At 34.9% G+C, this 14,454-nt stretch overlaps 1 protein-coding gene across 4 annotated transcripts; it reads left to right on the top strand.

Moving 5' to 3' along the window:
- Window positions 1–8,589: 8,589 nt before the first annotated feature.
- On the top strand, window positions 8,590–14,401 carry LOC104244294 (O-fucosyltransferase 39-like). Of its 4 annotated transcripts, none has more exons than XM_009799692.2 (11): window positions 8,590–8,770; window positions 9,142–9,267; window positions 10,879–10,941; window positions 11,049–11,130; window positions 11,265–11,335; window positions 11,437–11,525; window positions 11,603–11,806; window positions 11,900–12,170; window positions 12,438–12,665; window positions 12,782–12,979; window positions 13,891–14,401. In XM_009799692.2, the coding sequence occupies exons 2-11, from the start codon at window positions 9,169–9,171 to the stop codon at window positions 14,098–14,100; spliced, it is 1,515 nt and encodes a 504-aa protein (XP_009797994.1). In that variant the 5' UTR covers window positions 8,590–8,770; window positions 9,142–9,168; the 3' UTR covers window positions 14,101–14,401. The 4 variants fall into 4 exon arrangements, with proteins under 4 accessions (XP_009797994.1, XP_070001778.1, XP_070001777.1 ...); XM_070145677.1 differs by having other exon boundaries at window positions 8,595–8,770; window positions 11,268–11,335; XM_070145676.1 differs by lacking the exon at window positions 8,590–8,770 and adding an exon at window positions 8,887–8,947.
- The last annotated feature ends 53 nt before the right edge of the window (window positions 14,402–14,454 follow it).

A 14,454-nucleotide genomic window follows, 5' to 3' on the forward strand; every position in this document is an offset into this window, starting at 1 on the left:
TATTCGGGAAATGGAAAAATTTATCTTTTACTATGAGAAAAAAATTTAAGTTTATCCCCTATTATACGTTATGTCTAAAGATACTCTCGCTATTATATAATTGGTTCAAATATAACTCTTTTTCGGGTTGTCCAAAATGGACGCCCTATCTCATATACCATTGGCATTTTCGGCGGATCAAAATGAACTAAGTCAATATGAGCCGAGTTCAAAAATGAGCGGGTCAATGAGCGGCGACCCAACCTTGGGCAAGTGGGAGGGTTGAATGGATTTGGACTTAAATTATCATCCCTGCACTGACATTTTGATCACGTGGCATGCTACCTCACAGTCCCAACCCATTTTACCCCTTCCTTTCACTTCTTCTTTCACCACTAATACCTCCTACCCCTTCACCACTAGTGCCGCCATCAACATCACCATGACCGCCACCATTTTCACCATCTCTATCCAGTGGCGGATGTAGGGTATATTCATTGTATTTTCGGGAACCCAGTAACTTTTGCATAAACCCTGTATTTTTATTAAAAAATTTATTAAATATCAATAAATATATAAGCGTGAACCCAGTTATTATTGTATATTAATTTGATATTACAATAGGAACCCATAAACTTCCAATCCTGGATCCGCATCTGTCTCTATCTTTCTCCCTAAAATTTCGCAAGTGTTCTTTTCTTTTCCTAATATTACATTTCTTACACAAGGTAAACTCGATTCTATTTTAAAATAGAGGGATAAATTTGACTCTTTCCTAAATTATTTCATCCCTTTTGGGAAAGTGTAAAATTCAATTTATCCATACAAACTCAGGAGGAGAGAAGCAAAGTATTAAAAATGACTTCCATGCATGTGCAAGTCTGAATTGAAGGGCCAGAGAGTCCTCAAGACGTAAGGAATGTACATTTTTTATTCAATCACATTTAAATAACTATAAAAATGCTGAAAAAATATTCTCTCAATCAATGGAATAATATTTGCAGTACTTTATATTCTAATTTCTTATAGCTACAAAAAAATGTACTCTAGTTTTTTTTTTCCCTCTCATTATTAGGTGTTTGCTTAAGAAACAACTTAATGTTCTTAGGACCCGTTTGTCCACAAAATAATTTTTTCCTTTTTTCGATTTGTTTCTTTCAAGAACATGTTTTTTCATGAAATTTTGGAAGTTTTTAAAAAAAAATCGAAAATAAGTTTTTCAGAAAACAAAACTCAATTTTTTTTGTCCCCCACTAAAAAAATTGCAATATTTATTCAAGTAAAATGCATTGTTCAAATATAATTTTAAATATCATTTTCAACTCAATTTCAAATACTATTTTTTTCAAAAATTACTATTTTTATGTCCAAACGCCTACTTAATATTGGCGCACAATTTTTTATTTTTCCCCCCTCTTTTTGCCTCTTTTAGTTGAGGGACCCATTTTAGTGGTTGGACTAAATTATTGATATTATGAGGAGTCGCCGCAGGCAAAACTCGTTTAATATTATTATTTGTCCAATTCCTTTTGGAATTCTTTTTCGTTTTTTTCCTCTTAGTTAAAATAAAGTCCATTAAAAATTAGCAAAAAGTTAACATGCCGTACAAAGAAAATTATAAATTAAATATAGATGATAAGGTGAATGTCTATTAACAATTTGCTAAAGATTCTTCATTTTTTCATCTTCCTATTATTCAATCATATAATTCTCCCTTTATTTAATCATATGATCCTTAAACAATAGAGTAAAACAAATAAATTATTAGCTAAAAGAAGAATCAAAATGTCGTATGTAGACTTTGGGCTTGTCTTATTTTCCGTATCATTGTGTAAGGTTTGTATTTTTTGTCGTCATTTTATTTTAACAAAAGCTTTAATTAGACAAGAATTGGTAAAATCATTAATAATAGATGACAAAATTTATATATACGACAATATAATTTTTTTTTGTACTATTAGGTAATTCGAGAAATATTATAGGCAACCCTTTATAAAAATTGAATATATAATCTTTATTTAATGAAAAGAGTGCGGTATAATTAAAATGAATGAAATACGACATTAGGGCCTGATAATTATCTCGTAAAATTAGTTTTTATTATTTTCTTTTTATGTAAAAGAAGAACATTTCATTCACATACCTTGTTCCATGTTTCCGTACTTGTCAATCAAATTGGAAAGTCGTTGAATATTCACTTAATTTCCTTAATTATTCGAGCTTGGATAACAATATTTCCTTCACCGTTCGAATAAGATAAAGTATTCCTGTAATTTCAAAACCAATGAAAAAACCTTATTCGCTCACAATGTTACTCTAAAAGAAGCACTACTCACAAAATGGATGTATCCGTTTCAAATTAGATGAGATACTTACCTTTTTAGTCTGTTCCAAAATAAATAACACACTTCTAAATTTGGAAATAATTCAACTTTAAACTGTTCATTTTACCCTTAATGAGAAACTTTTATAATCATACAAATGTCATGTTCCCGCAAAGCTTTTATCCTTAAGCTTTTAAAACCACAAGTTTCAAAAGTCTTTGTTTTTTCCTTAAACTCCGTGTCGATACAAACTACCTCATCTAAATTGAAACGGAGGAAGTATTAGTTAAACATATTTAAGTGAAAGACGAATTTATAAATGCCACATATTTTGGGGAAAGTGCATGGTTAGCCACTAATAATACATGTATTTACTTTTAAGCCACTGTTTAAAATGTCTTTAGTCTTTAACCACTGCTTTAATAAATTTTAACTGCCCGAACATAAATACCCTTCTGCTCGTGTCCTTAACTTTTGAACTTGTAACTGTAAGTTCATGATCCATAACGTAGCAGAAAACCAAACTTTATTTGTTCCCTATCTTAAAGTCAATTACAATAACACCCTACTTAAAGCAGCATGTAATGATTTGCATTAAGGATTCCATTTAATGCATTTTATGATCGTTGGCATAATATTTTTTCGAGATTCTTGTCTTTTAAGTTACTAATTTTTAAAATTAATAATTTATATATATTCAATAAATTTCGTAACTATTGGATTCGACTTAACCTAAAAGCTAGCTCTGGTCTACTCTGAAAAGAATTTCCTCTTCAATTTTGACACTTTGGAATGTTTCGTTTTCCATTGATATTGATGTGCTGGAACCACTCTATATATCATCAATTACAACTTAGGAGAATTGAAGGTCATTTTCTGTTTATTTTTTTCTTCTTAAATTGTGTATGTAGCTTTGAGATCAAGATACATTTATTTAATAGGTGGAGCTAACGTCAATCTTTAAATTCAAAGATTAAAAATACAATGTGAAATTTACTCTCTCTTTTTGGCTTTGTTTCCTCTCCAAAGCAAAATAATATTCCCTTTAGCTTTCGGGGCTTTACTTAGATGTAATAATTCAAAACATGAGATGTGAGTTAAGCTGATGTCACGAATTTAAATAATAATAATAATAATACAAATAAAAATTTGAAATATTTAAATAAATAAAATCTATATTTTATTAAATTTTGAACCATATATCACTAAACAACAAAAATATATTAAATACAATGCACTACTCCATTTATCGAAGAAAATGGCTCAAAAAATAGAAGGAGCAAGATGTCAAATTGAATGACCCACACGCAAAATGAACGATTTCTAGAATGGAAATCGTGATTCGAAAGAGAGAAGAGAGAGCATGAGAGATAAAATTCTAGAAACATGTATTTTATTATCTGATCAGTTTTTGAAATGTACGAAGTCTCCCCTTTTATATTTTCTGGAAATAAAATAATAAAATGGAAAAATAAAAATACAATTACATATCTGATTTACAGCAAACTACATTGGGCTACAACTAACTACACTATGTTGGGCCTTCACTTGATATTGTGTCTGGCTCTAAATCTAATCCTCTATCGCTAACACCCCCCTCAAGCAGGTGGGTGAGAGAACTCCCAGCTTGCAAAGGAGAAAAAGAGGTTGAATATCGGGTAAGGCCTTAGTGAAAAGATCAGCCAGTTGTAAAGATGTAGAAATGTAGTGAAAAGAGATTAGACCAACAACCAGTTTTTCACGAACAAAGTGGCAATCAAATTCTATGTGTTTGGTTCTTTCATGCATGACAAGATTGGATTTCGAGCAATGCTCAAGGTTGTTTGATTGTCACAATATACAGGCACTGGTGAAGATATGAGTAAGCCTGGATCATCAAGCAAGCGCACCAGCCAAGTGACCTCAGCAATAGTAGTGCGCAAGGCCCTATATTCTGCTTCAGCGGAGGATAAAGAGATTGTTTGTTGTTTCTTAGGCTTCCAGCAAATCGGACTACCTCCCAAAGAGATAAAAATCATTAACAAACTTGTAAAAAGAAGGGCATGTTGCCTAGTCAGAATCAAAGAAGACATTCAAGGAGTAATTTGAAGAACTATTGACAAGTAAACTCTTGGCAGGATCAGCAACTAGATACCTCAGAACATGAAGGGCAGCTTTCATGTGAGCGGACTTCGGAGCATGAAAAAATTAACTCAAGCGTTGAACGGAGAAAGATATATCACGTCTTATATGTTGCAAGAAATTGAGCTTCCCTACCAACCTTCTATAAGGTGAAGGATCTGATAATAAATCACTCGAATCAGATGTGAGTTTGATATTCAATTCCAGTGGAGACACAACAGGAAAAACGGAGGAACAATAAAATTCAGCAATCAACTCCTTGGTGAATTTATGTTGGTTAATAAGAAACCCTTGAGGACACCTCTAGCCCCCAAAAAATAATGCACCTGATCAAGATCTTTTATCTTAAACTAATTATCAAGAAAAGACTTAAAAACTCCATTTCGGAGATATCATCCCCAACTAATAAGATGTCATCCATATATACCGCAAAGATGACAATGAAATGGGTTAACGATTTAATAAAGAGTGAGCAATCATTCATACTGGACTTGAAACCTCTGGATAAAAAGGGCAATGGACAACTTTGCCAACCATTATCGGGAGGCTTGCTTGAGCCCATATAAAGACTTTTTCAGCTTGCATACCAATGGAGAACCAGAATTAGAATGACAAGAGATTAACAGGCCAAGTGGAATCTTCATATACACCTCCTCGGACAAATCACCAGGAGAAAAGCATTGTTGACATCTAATTGTCGAATGGTCTAGGTGTGCTTGGCAGCAAAGGCAAGCAGACACTTAATAGTAGTAAATTTAATGACAGGGGAGAAGGTCTCATTGTAGCCAATCCCAGTTTTTAGAGTGTCATCACGAATAAGAAATCAAGCCTTGTACCTTTCAATACTGCCATCAAATTTCTATTTGACTTTGTAAACTCACTTACAAGAGATAACTTTCTTCCCAGCTGGAAGAGAAACAATGTCTTAAATCTGATTTGCATCCACAACTTGAAATTCCTTTAACATAGCTTTTTGCCATGCAGGATTAGAAATAATGTGCTGGTAATGTTGAGTCTCAAATATGCAAGATGTAGGGATTAGATCCTTGGAGTTAGAGGTAAATGAAAGGGGCGCATAGTCACAAACATAATATTGAAGATAGGAAGGGGGATGTGAAATCTTAATTAACTTTCTAGTATCAGAAACTGAAGTAGAGGGGGAAGGGATACAAATAGGAGAAGGAATAGAAGGTGAAGGGGATAGATCTAGAATAAAGTCAGAAGGAATAGAAGAATAACTAGCATAACCCCTGGGGTGTCATAGGGATATAGGTAAAGCAGATGAGATTGATTTATGGCAATAGCCGAGGAAGAAGACGATGAACCAGTCATACTTACTTCACGCAATCACACACTAATACTGTGAGTAGCAATGTGAAGGTAAATCCAGCACAACAAGTAACGAGGACGCAAAACTACACTAATATAGTACTCAAAATAGGAAAATTTGAGAGAAAGAGAAGTATCACCACTATGCGAAGACGAGATATGAAATAAAATCCTAACTCCAATTCCGACGAACCAGTAGTGAATTCAGAAAATTGCCGCCACAAAATCACGTTTTTGAGTGCACAAAATCATGAACAAGCTCAAAATTCAGCTTTGAACGGAGAATGAATGGAAACGCCAATCACTAGAGATGAAAAGATCGCCGAAAGATGAAATGAAACGACCACAAAAAAAAAATCACCATGATTGTGGAGAGGACGATGTAGATATCCATGATTTGCTCTGATACCATGTCAAATTGAATGATCCGCAAGCAAAATGAATGATTTCTAGAATGGAAATCGTGATTCGAAAGAGAGAAGAGAGAGCAAGAGACAGAAAATTCTAGACACATATATTTTATTATTTGATCAGTTTTCTGAAATGTACAAAGTCTCCACTTTTATATCTTCCGAAAATAAAATAATAAAATAGAAAAATAAAAATACAATTACATATCTGATTTACAGCTAACTATATTGAGTTACAACTAGCTACACTATGTTGGGCTTGATATTGTGTCTAGGGTCTAAAACTGATCCTCTATCTCTAACACAAGAACAATCAAAATAAGGGCTAACTAACAAGGATTATGATAAAGTAATAATTATTCCTTCATTTTTAATGAAATGTTTTAGATTCGATTTTGGGTAATTCTTCAATGCAAAATTTCTTGATGCGACTCTAAATTTAATCGGATCCTAACATACATTCCTTACCGGGGGAAAAATAGAAATAACTAGATTTACAATTGGTAACTGAAAAATAGCCACAGTTTTAAAAGTAATTGAAATTTAGCACTTTTTATGTAAAGAAAAAATCTGAACAAAAACACCGTTAAAATTCAAAAATATTCCTACATAATATGCCGGTGTTCAAATTTTTTACATATGAGATTTCAGTATAATGTGCTGGAGTTCCAACATACTATGCTAGAAGTTATACACAGGAACTCCATAATCCAGCCTATTGTTAGTACTCTGCCACTTTGGACTTGACTTGACAACGAGAGTGTTGTCATGGGGCATCATGAGTGTTGCCAAGCTAAGGTGCACGAGCTAGAACCAAGGCAAAATGGGAAACGGGCAAGTGGTGGCCAAGGCTTTGAGGGAGGCAAGGCAGCTGGGCAAGGGCTTGATAATGAGATACGAGTTGAGGGTAACACTTGATCATGGCAAAAGCATCAAGTCATGGGGTAGTGATGCAAAGGCAAGGCAAAAGCGAAGTGGGCAAAAACAAGCTAAGTGCAAATGACATGCGCAAGGCAGACTTGTTATGATATTGGGGCACGACAAAGGGCAAAATGCGGCTGCAATGCACCTGAGAACAAGGCATTGGCGCTTGATTCAAGATGGGCAGCAAGTTCCAGCGTTGACAAAGTCAAAGACAGTTACAAGGCACATGCTGTGCACTTGACGGTGATTGGCTTATTACTCAAATCTGGCAGGTTATGATAGCACCTTTTTGTGGCCATGTTTTCACTATATTAGCATGATCTACATGATCCTAGTAGTTGGGGATGTCAACTATACTAGGCTAAAATAGGGAGTTGTGTGGGATAAATGTCCAAGCCTAAGTGTGACAAGTGTAAAGGCAAAGGGCTGTCACATGTATTATAAATATTCAACACCCTTATGCTTGTGGAAAAGAGAGAAAAGCATGTAAGAGTGCATGTTTGAGTTATGAAAGAGTTCATAAGTCTGTTTTCAAGAGTGAAAACACCTAAGACTAAGAGTAGTCTTGCGAGAAAATTTGAGGGTCAAGAGTGATCTTCTTGTACACGGCATTATACTTCGAGTTGAGTTTCTTTGTATGCTCGAGTTAAATACAAAGTTGGGAAAATTTTTTCCTATATATTGTGCCTTGTGTTCTTGTTTATTTTCTGTTGACTTCACTTAAATTCGTTGCCCAAATCATTCCTAAACTTACTACGTTGAAACTGCCTAAAAATATTTTAAATCCAAAGTTGCTATAATTTTGGCTAAGTATTGTGAGAAGGCTGAAGTTGGGCGTGAGGCCTGGCTTCCGCACAGGCTGGTTTTGGCGCACAAAAATCAGCCCCGTAATATCTATTATGTTGGACTTTTCGTGTGTTGGAGTTCAAATATTTTTGTGCTGAAAATTTATATGCAAAAGTTTCATAATCCAATATATTATGCTGGAATTTTCCGTATTTTAGTAAAACAGTAACTAATTTATCAATAACTTATAAAACGTTCGTTATTTTTTGATTATCCGTACTATGCTATTTTCACATCCAAAACGAATGGAAAACCAAAAAAAGGTAAGGGGCTAAAAAGCCTTCCCTCAACCTATTCACCACTAAAAAAAACTTAGTACTCCGTGAGTCGTGACACAAACCCCACCACGCAACCTCCTCTAAAAATTAGAAAACTGTAGCAAAGCAAAGTGTCGGTGGCTCAGCACCTAATTGCCAATTTGCCATTGCCAGCATTATTAGTAGTCACATTAAAAGCACAAATATTTTACTAATAAAGTTTTAAAGTAGTGTCTATCTGTGACATTCACGATAAAGCTAAATCAAGAAAAAGACTCATACCCCACCTCATTTCTTGCCACGTACATAGCGGTGCTCTCCTTCCTTTTTATTACTTTCTTTCTTTATTTTCTCCCTCTGATATGAAATGAATCTATCCGTTGTTTCCTGTATTGGGTCTCTGCATTTTTGACGAAGACAACCCCACCCCCAGCATTTACTCCTCACAATCAAGAATTTTTAATACTATTGTAGCAGTAAATTAAAATCACTTCAGTGGCAGCTGTAGGGTGCTGTATGCTTCTTTGGTCTTATTATATTTCCTTTCCTTTTACTTTGACGGAAGGAGCTGACGTAACTGGTAAAGTTATTATAGTCGGCTGCATATAATATACCTTTGTGATCTAATCATTTCGTAGGGTCAAGAGGTTACGAGAATATATAACGAAAGTTTAGTACACCGAATTGACTTATATTTTTTTTCCAGCACTTTGATATGTGTTGTTGATTAATAACATATGGAGATTGGTGTCCCCATGTGAGATGCTTTTACTGAGGCTCATAATAATAATGGCCCCTCTTTACTCTTCCTCCTACTGATTCTTTTATTTCTCCTCTTCTTTCTCTCTTTCTTGAAAAAAGACTTCTTTTTTCCTTACATTCCTTTCTTCTAAGTTCTTTTGAGCATTTTAAGCCAACCCCTTTTCTTTATTTTGCTTTATAATTCATCAGGGGTTGAGCCACAACAGAAGCAGAAACATGAGAATGAGAGGAGGTGCTATAGCTGGTGTTTTTGTGCTTCTTTTGCCTATTTTCTTTGCTAGTCTTTTCAGCCATGCTTCCCCCACCATTCTCAAGGTAATTTTCGTTTGTGTTTTTAATCTTTTCTTTAGATTTTGTATCTCTCTCTCCTTTTTTTTTTTTTTTTTTTTTTTTTTGTAGTTACTCACATAGTTATTTAGCTTTGTTGTTTCTTTAATGTGCTTAAAAATGGTAGATGGAGAAAAGGGTGATGGAAAAAGCAGTAAAAATGTAATCTTGATGTGAAACTGGTCGTAGAAAAATGTAATTTTTGTGTTTTTAATCTTTTCTTTAGATTTTGTATCTCTTTTCTTATGAATTACCCACTTAGTTATTTAGCTTTGTTGTTGCTTTAGTGTACCTTTTTCTTGTTGGTCTTTTGAGATTTGACTACAAATAGTAGATGGAGAAAGAGGGTGAAGGAAATAGCAGTAAAAATGTAATCTTGAAGTGAAAGTGGTTGTAGAAAAAGGTATAGAAAATTTGATGAAAAAACAACAGTAAAAATGTAATCTTGAAGTGAAAGTGGTTGTAGAATAAGGTATTTGAAATTCTGATGAATATTGTCATGTAATGTTTAAATCAATTAAAGAGGGGTAGAGGGTAGGGTTTTAAAAGATTTAGATCTTAGAGTTTGGCATACAGTTTATAATGTAGGTTTAAAGGAGTGGACTTTTCTACCTGAGGGAAGAAAGGATGAAATCTTGAATTTTTGGTGGATATGGCAATTGGGGAAATTTTCTGAATATGGAAATTTGGGTTTTGTTTACTAGCAGTGTGGATAGAAAGTTGAATTTTGTTAGGTGGATTTTGCTGATTTTGTAGTATCTTTTGATATCAAGATCTTTCACAAGGTGAAGCAGTAACTGGCAAAAAAACTATTGTTTTGGTATAATCTCTAAATCTAGCAGTATTTGACTAATTTGTGTTTAAGGAAGGGTTTGGTGAGTCATCGAGCTGGATCTGTTGACTTGGAATTGTTAAGTGTCATTTGTTTAATGGTTTGTTTCAGTATAAGCCTATCTTCATGCCACTTGCATGGTTTTCAGGAATGGGAAGCTTGATTCTGTTGACTGTACAGTCTGTATAGAAGAATTCTTTAGTCAATGAAAAGATCTGATTTTTCGGATAAAATTTATTTGTTTGGTAGATCAACACAGTAGAAGATGTTGCTATTTCCCAAAACTATAATAATATTAATAAAATTCTGTTTGGTGGAAGATGATTATATTTCTCTTTCAAAAAGAAGAAAGCATAATTTTCTGGGAAATACATCGCGTAGAGATGCATATCCTAGCCCAAAGAAAAGGAAATAATCATTATTTCTTCCTGTAATCTGATGAACTGAACAATATAATAACTATTTCTATCCATGGTTTTGGCTTCAATCTCAGTTAGTAGTTTGATAATAAAAAGCTTGATTAAATGCTATACCGTGGTTTCTGCCGTTGCTTCCTTGACTGAGGTCTTAAATTTATGCACGACATAAAAGGATTAAAGGGGTAACTAACTTGGGTCTGCAAACTTTTCTGAATAGAACCTAACATGGCTAACTAAGAGAACATAAATATCTAAGCAAATACGAAAGAAGTTGGACTGATCAATGTATCTAGTTTAACTTAAACTCTAGAGAGAAATTTGATTGTATAAGCTTATTTGCATGTGCAGGATTTGAATGCTCCAAAATTCAGGCACTCACGTCTTGCTAAGAGTGCTTTACTACGCCAAACTGTGCGTAAGACCTTATTTATCACATTTCACTTGTTCCTCTTAAATTAACTTCTGTTCTCCTGTCAATGAGTTTTTGTGTCTTGCTTGGTTTCTTCTTCTGTCTTTAGTCCAATGAAGAACAGTCAGAGCTTTGGACGCCTTTGGCGCACCAAGGATGGAAACCTTGTACCGAATCTGATGGTGCCTCCAGTGAGTATCTATGGATCCCGTCTTTTATTACATCTAGTTTTGTGGCTCTTGCTCAGCAATCTCTCAGTTGAGCATCAACTTAATCTTGCTATCTAATTTTCTAATATCTAATTACTGTTCCTTGCACTCTGCAGCAGTACCTGAAAAGTCTGAGGGATACGTTCAAGTGTTCCTTGATGGAGGACTAAATCAACAGAGAATGGGGGTGCGTATCGTATTTCCTTTGTTGATAGTTCCTTTAATGATTTACTCCATCTGTTATCGAATTTGACCCTTCATTACTGACATCTATATTTCTTGGAAAAGATTTGCGATGCAGTTGTCGTTGCCAAAATTCTGAATGCCACACTTGTGATCCCTCAGTTGGAAGTAAATCCTGTTTGGCAAGATTCAAGGTATTTTTTTATATTGCTAATATTGGTTTAGTTTCAACTTTTAAGTATATACAAACTTATCTTCCTCTTTCCTACAGCTCATTCATGGATATCTTTGATGTGGATCACTTCATCAATGTATTGAAAGACGATGTATCTATAGTCAAAGAGTTGCCTGATGAATTCTCTTGGAGCACACGAGAATATTATGGCACAGCTATTCGACCTACAAGAATCAAGACTGCTCCGGTTCATGCTTCAGCAAATTGGTACTTAGAGAATGTTTCACCTGTCCTACAAAGGTTAGTTACAGGATCGATTTCTATTTTCGTCTAGTTGTATGGTAGTCATGTGGCCTATATTAATTCTTAGTATATTATTTTTTTATATATCAGTTACGGAATTGCTGCTATAGCGCCATTTTCTCATCGCCTGACGTTCGACAACATGCCCAAATACCTCCAACACCTACGATGTAAAGTCAACTTTCAAGCATTGGCCTTTGTTCCTCATGTCAGACATCTCGGGGATGCCCTTATCAATCGCCTCAGGAATCCTCCTAGTGAAGGCAACATGGTTAGTAACAACTACCTCAGAGAAGTTACCGATCTTAAGCCCAAACAAGGAGCAGGCAAGTTTGCTGTTCTCCACCTTCGCTTCGACAAGGTAAAGTGCCTTCCGTTGTACTGTTATCTGAATTCTAGTGGAATATTGCACTTCTAGCTATGCTGCAATATCTCCCGATTTAATATCAGTACTTCCAGTTTCCTGAAAGATTGGTTTTCCCTTTATGCCTGTTAATGGCAATATATACTCTACTTATTTATTGATGAATTTTTTCTCTCGGTACTCTCTTTTTCTGTATTTTGTACTTGGGCAATTTTGTCTCTACTTAAAATGTGGTATTTAAAATTTGACTTGTAATCTCTCCAGGATATGGCAGCTCATTCAGCTTGTGATTTTGGTGGTGGCAAGGCTGAAAATTTGGCTCTAGCTAAATACCGGCAAGTAATTTGGGGAGGAAGGGTCATCAACTCTCAGTTTACTGATGAAGAGTTAAGGAGTCAAGGACGGTGCCCATTGACCCCCGAAGAAGTTGGATTGCTGCTGGCAGCTTTGGGATTCGACAACAGCACTCGCCTATATCTTGCCTCCCATAAGGTGAACACTGAAAGCATTTATAGAATATACTGCCTTTCGTTAAGGTGCTAAAATACTTGAAGAAAAGCCAATATCTTTTGTGTTCTGAAGCTTTTCTTTGTTCATGTTTTTTCTAGGTTTATGGCGGGGAGCGCCGTATTTCGGCCTTGAGAAATTTGTTTCCCCTGATGGAAGACAAAAAGAGCCTTGCATCTTCTGAGGAAAGAGCTCTTATCAAAGGAAAGGCTTCCTTATTGGCTGCAGTTGATTATTATGTTGGCATGCACAGTGATATATTTGTCTCTGCCTCCCCTGGAAATATGCACAACGCGATGGTAAGCACTTAAACTTTTCATCTTCTAGTTTCAGTTTCGCTGCTGTACTGCACTTCAGGAATCTATTTCATAAAATGTAAGGGATAGGTGAATATACTGTGCCACTAAAAAGGTGGTTCTTTAGTTAACAAACTTCATCTTTTAAAGCTCTAGATTACCTTTAAGTTAGTGTCCCAAATATTAACATGTTTGATTAGAAGTAGCTGATAACAAAAACAAAAACAACCTAGTGGAATGCCATAAGTGGGGGGAGGGTTGTGTGTACGCAGGCCTTACCCCTACCTTGGGAAGGTAGAGATGTTGTTTCTGGTAGACCCTCAGCTCAAAAAAGATAAAAGAAACAGTAGAAACAAGTAGTATCAACAAATGGGCCAGAAATATAATAATAACAATCTCAAAGCCAAAAAATTAAATGGAAAGAAGCGGTAGCAACAATAAGAAGTAACAACAACAAGGTGCTAGAGACCGAAGCGGGAGAAAATAGGAAAACATCATGGAATACTAGCAATCTAAGGCAAAAGACTACCATACTAGAAGTAGCTGCTGATGAAGAATCTATTTGGTAAACCAGAAATTACTACTCCCTGTGTTACATTTGATATCATTCTCTCTTCTTTTTAGTCTATTCTGTTTTTTGGAAACAAGTTAACTTTAAACTTCTCATTTTACTGTTACGGATCTACTCCTACAATCAGAGAACCTATAAAACCACAATTTCTTAGGGTACTTTTGGTATGTGCAAAAAGTCCCTTTTCCCCTTATACCTCGTGTCCAGTCAAACATGGCATATAGGTTGTATTCTCTCCCAATCAAACCCAAATTTTGTTTCTATTCACAAAATTTTATGTTTTCTTTATGTATTTTTTTATCCCATGTGGTCCACAGCTAATGAATACACATTGAAATGACAGGTGGGACACAGAACATACAACAATATGAAGACAATAAGGCCAAACATGGCATTATTAGGCCAGCTATTCCTGAATAAGACACTGACTTGGCCTGAGTTTCAAGAATCAGTAGTTGAAGGCCACAAGAACAGACAAGGGCAAATTAGACTTCGCAAACCAAAGCAATCCCTTTATACATATCCTGCTCCTGATTGCATGTGCCAAGCTTGATAGTTACTACTGAGTACCATATAGATCTGTATTGTTTGGACCTCAAATTATTGTTTATTATGCCTATATAATAGTTAAATAAGATGCCACCCCTTTGTTTACTTATAGGAGTATTTATGTGTTACCACGTGAGTTTTACTATAGGGGTGGAATATGTGTACAATATATGTATTACTCCTATGAAGAGTGCATATACAGATAGTAGTATTCTAGTCTAAACATATTTTACCATGTATGTCAGTTCTGTAGACTATTTAAAATGGTGTTTCATTTTGGTATGTAGAGGTTGATAATTATCAAATGCAACCAGTGTATTGTATTTTTCTTTGATTGATTTAATGTCCTGCTTAAGTT

The sequence above is a fragment of the Nicotiana sylvestris genome, chromosome 5 (assembly GCF_000393655.2).
Source record: "Nicotiana sylvestris chromosome 5, ASM39365v2, whole genome shotgun sequence".
Taxonomy (NCBI): Eukaryota; Viridiplantae; Streptophyta; class Magnoliopsida; order Solanales; family Solanaceae; genus Nicotiana; species Nicotiana sylvestris.